Consider the following 3,390-nt stretch of genomic DNA (forward strand, 5'->3'; position numbering starts at 1 on the left):
TGTGTCTGTGCATGTGTGAGACTGGGGATCTGTGCTCTGCATATGTCAGGGAACCTGTGATGTGCAGGGACTGGGGACCTGTGTTGTCTGTGTGTGTCAGGGAACTTGTGCTTTGTGTGTGTCAGGGATCAGGAACCTGTGTGTGTGTGTGTCAAGGAACCTGTGTGTGTGCATGTGTGCATCAGGGATTGGGAACCTGTGCTGTGTGTGTGTCAGGGAACCTCTGTGTGCACATGTGTGTGTGTCAGGGATCAGGAACCTGTGTGTGTGTGTGAGTGTGTGTGTCAGGGAACCTCTGTGTGTGCGTCAGGGATCGGGAACGTGTGTGTGTGTGTGTGTGAGGAAACCTCTGTGTGTATGCGTGTATGCGTCAGGGATCGGGAACCTGTGTGTGTCAAGGAACCTCTGTGTGTGCACGTGTGTGTGTCAGGGATCGGGAACCTGTGTGTGTGTGTGTGTGTGTGTGTGTGTGTCAGGGGCCAGGGTCCTCTGCGCTGCCTCGTATGAAGGGAAACCTGAATCTGACGGACACGCTCCAGCCCTGCCTGCTGTCGAGGGTGAGCCTTGGGCTCTTCATCCATGCGAAGAGGACGAGGACCTTGGACAGGCCGCCAGGCCACTTAGAGAAGCTTCCCAGGCTGGAGGCCTGGAGGTGAGAGACACACCTTCACGAGGGGTGGAGGGCGCTGAGGAGCAGAGCCCCCGCACAGGCTGGCTGTCACTCAGCTGTTCCCCAAAGCGCGGGGAGCATCCCCCCACCTGCAGAAGCCTGGAAGCACGAGGTCTCGGGGAAGACATGGGCAGGGACAGAGCACAGGCTGCTGGAAGCCTGCTCCGAGCCGCACCCTGGGGTGAAGCTGGCACCGACACCACTGACGTGAATGGGGAGCCTGCCACCCTGAGCAGGGGCTCAGCACAGACTCCAGAGGTGCTGTGGCAAAGTGACGGCTCCGGGGGGAGGGTGCCTGCTCCTTGGCCACCGCGTAGGGTGGCTGCGCCTCACCAGTCCCCACCCCAATGGAGTGAACAAGATGGCGTGGGGTGAGACAGGAGGCACAGATGCTGTATAGGTGCACAGGGGCCAGGCTGGGGGCGCCAGCCAGGCTGGAGTTGGGGGGAGGAGGGGGGCGGCGTCCCTTACTTGCGGGGAGCTCCCGGGGGAGAAGCCTTGATTGGAGACGGGCGAGGTGGGAGACTGGTTGGCTGGGGAGCCGGCGCTAGTGCGGTACTGCTGCAGAGCCGGTGCCTGCGATGACAGACAGGTCAGGACGCTCGCAGGGCCCCGGGCCTGGCCGCTCCCAGCCCAGCCACCTGGCGAGGTCCCCACCCCTCAGGTAAGCAGAATACCCGGGCATTTGTAGGAGGGCACCTGAGCCTTGGGCCGTAAAGGGGCCCGGCCTCCAAACCCAAGTCTGGGAGGGGTAGGAGCACATGGTCAGAGTCCAGAACCCAGCCTCGCAGAGTTGCCCTGGGGGGCTACGGAAGGGCAGAGGGGTCGGCCTCTACTCAGCGGGTTTAGAGCACTCACACGAAGGCACACCAGTACCCACACACACATACACACAGCCATGCACACACCAACACACACACTTGGGCAGGGAAGGCCTCGAGCGATGGCAGGATTGGGTGCAGAGCAGGGGTCCTGGTGCCCGGGGGTCACTATCACCAATGTTGCTTGGGACCAGCCCTCTGGGTTATGCACAGACTTCTAAAGGGCAGTCACCTCTTCACTTGAATGACAAAGGGTCTTGGCGTCTCACCAGAACCCTGGGGGCCAAGACCCGCTAGGCCAGGACCTGAATCTAGTCCCTGCTCTGGTCCTGCCCAGGGCAGCCCTGCTGCGTGTCTCTCAGCAAGCTGCTTGACCTCTCTGACCTGCCGTTTAATGAGACCCAGCTGGCCGGCGCAGGGCCCCCTAAGAACTACGTCTCCTTCGTTTCTTCTGTGGCCTGAGAAGTCTGGAATGGGGGTTGAGCCCCATAGGGCAGGAGGTTCCGGTAGCAAGGCTTGAGTGTCCGAGACATAGCATGGTCGCTTGGCAGTGACTAGCTCAGGTCTTCTCGGGGCTGGGAAGATGAAAATGACCAGAGGGACATTCTCCTCGCTTGAGCGGGTGTGCAGAAGCTCACACAGGCTGCCCCTGGAGGCCGAGCCCTGAGACCGCCAGCTCCCGTGGGGGTGGTGGTTGCATTACCCCACCACGGGGTCCTGATCCGAGAGCTTGGCTCGGACACCCCGTGCCTCCACTGTCCCTCCAGCTCCACCGCTAGGCTCTGCCACTGCAGAGTGTCATGGGACTGGGTGCCCCAGGCAGCTCCACTGTCAGAGCCTCCCCTGGAACTGCTGTGTCTCTGCCAAAGGCAAGGTTTGGGTGCAGTCCCATCCCGGGGACCCCTGAGGTCTGCCCTCTGAAGGATCAGAGCGGCTTGGACATGTGAGCCGCCCCCTGTTCAGGGACCTGCTGGCCCTGTCCGGCCCAGGAGGGCTTGTTCTTTACAGAACACACGGTGTTCTGATGACACGTACCCTGGGGCTGGTGGCCATGGGCCAAGTGAGCAGGGAGGGCTGGCTGGGCCCCCAGCATGCGTCTGTTTCTCTGAATATGGCCAAAGGTAGCTGTGACCACTCCCTTCCCACCAGGGCAACCTGGATAAAAGTCTGAACACACAGGAAGGTTTGCAGGTGCCATCAAACCGCCCCCAAAGCTAGCATTTGTTACCGAGCCTGGTCCCAGGCAAGAGGGTCCCACGGGCTGAGCTGCAGGCCCTGGGCCCAGAGCACTATGCGCTAAGAACCGCAGAACTGGTTTCACCCCTTCTGTTCCTCCTAGGTCATCTCCATCACTCTGGCTCCTGGAAGTCCATTCCCTAGCTCCTGCGAGCTGTGTGCTCCCCACCTCTGAGGAAGCCTTGGGTGGGAAGGGCTGAGGGGGGGATCCAGGCCCATGGGAGAGGGACACAGGTGGCCCATGCTGCGTGAAGTCTGGGGCACCTGACCCTGCTCATGAATCAGTTTCCCCATCTCTGTGGGGAGGACAAACTTGGCTTGAGGACTTCAGGCAGGATTCCTCACTGAGCCCCTGGCCGCAGACAGCGTTTGCCTCTGCTCCGACCCCTGGCCAAGCTGGCCTCAAAGCAGAGCCTCGAGGTGGCTGCAGATAAAGCCAGGAGCCCTGATGCTCCCCCCAGCCCCCAGGTTCCTCCTGCACAAGCCCCCCTGCCCCAAGCCAGGCCCCTTCCCGCCTTACCGAGGCAATGTCGATCCCCATCGGTGGCTGGCCCGCGTTCTCTGGGGGGGACTGGGGGAGAGAGGACGGTACTGTGACCGCGAGCGGGGGCAGCTGGGGCCCCCGTGTCAGGCTGGCACTTGGCATCAGGGAGCCGCCCTGGG

General features: G+C 62.0%; 1 protein-coding gene across 1 annotated transcript in view; it reads right to left on the reverse strand.

Annotated features, from left to right (window-relative positions):
* The window catches only part of CRTC1 (CREB regulated transcription coactivator 1), an 81,132-nt gene that overhangs the window by 6,079 nt on the left and 71,663 nt on the right, over positions 1–3,390 (reverse strand). Inside the window, exons 11-12 of the mRNA XM_010847302.1 lie at positions 3,248–3,390; positions 1,142–1,246 (exon numbers count right to left, since the gene is read on the reverse strand). Coding sequence (XP_010845604.1) covers positions 1,142–1,246; positions 3,248–3,390 — 248 coding nt within the window. The remainder of the gene's footprint in view (positions 1–1,141; positions 1,247–3,247) is intronic.

This window comes from Bison bison, unplaced genomic scaffold (assembly GCF_000754665.1).
Source record: "Bison bison bison isolate TAMUID 2011002044 unplaced genomic scaffold, Bison_UMD1.0 scf7180017864248, whole genome shotgun sequence".
Classification (NCBI taxonomy): Eukaryota; Metazoa; Chordata; class Mammalia; order Artiodactyla; family Bovidae; genus Bison; species Bison bison.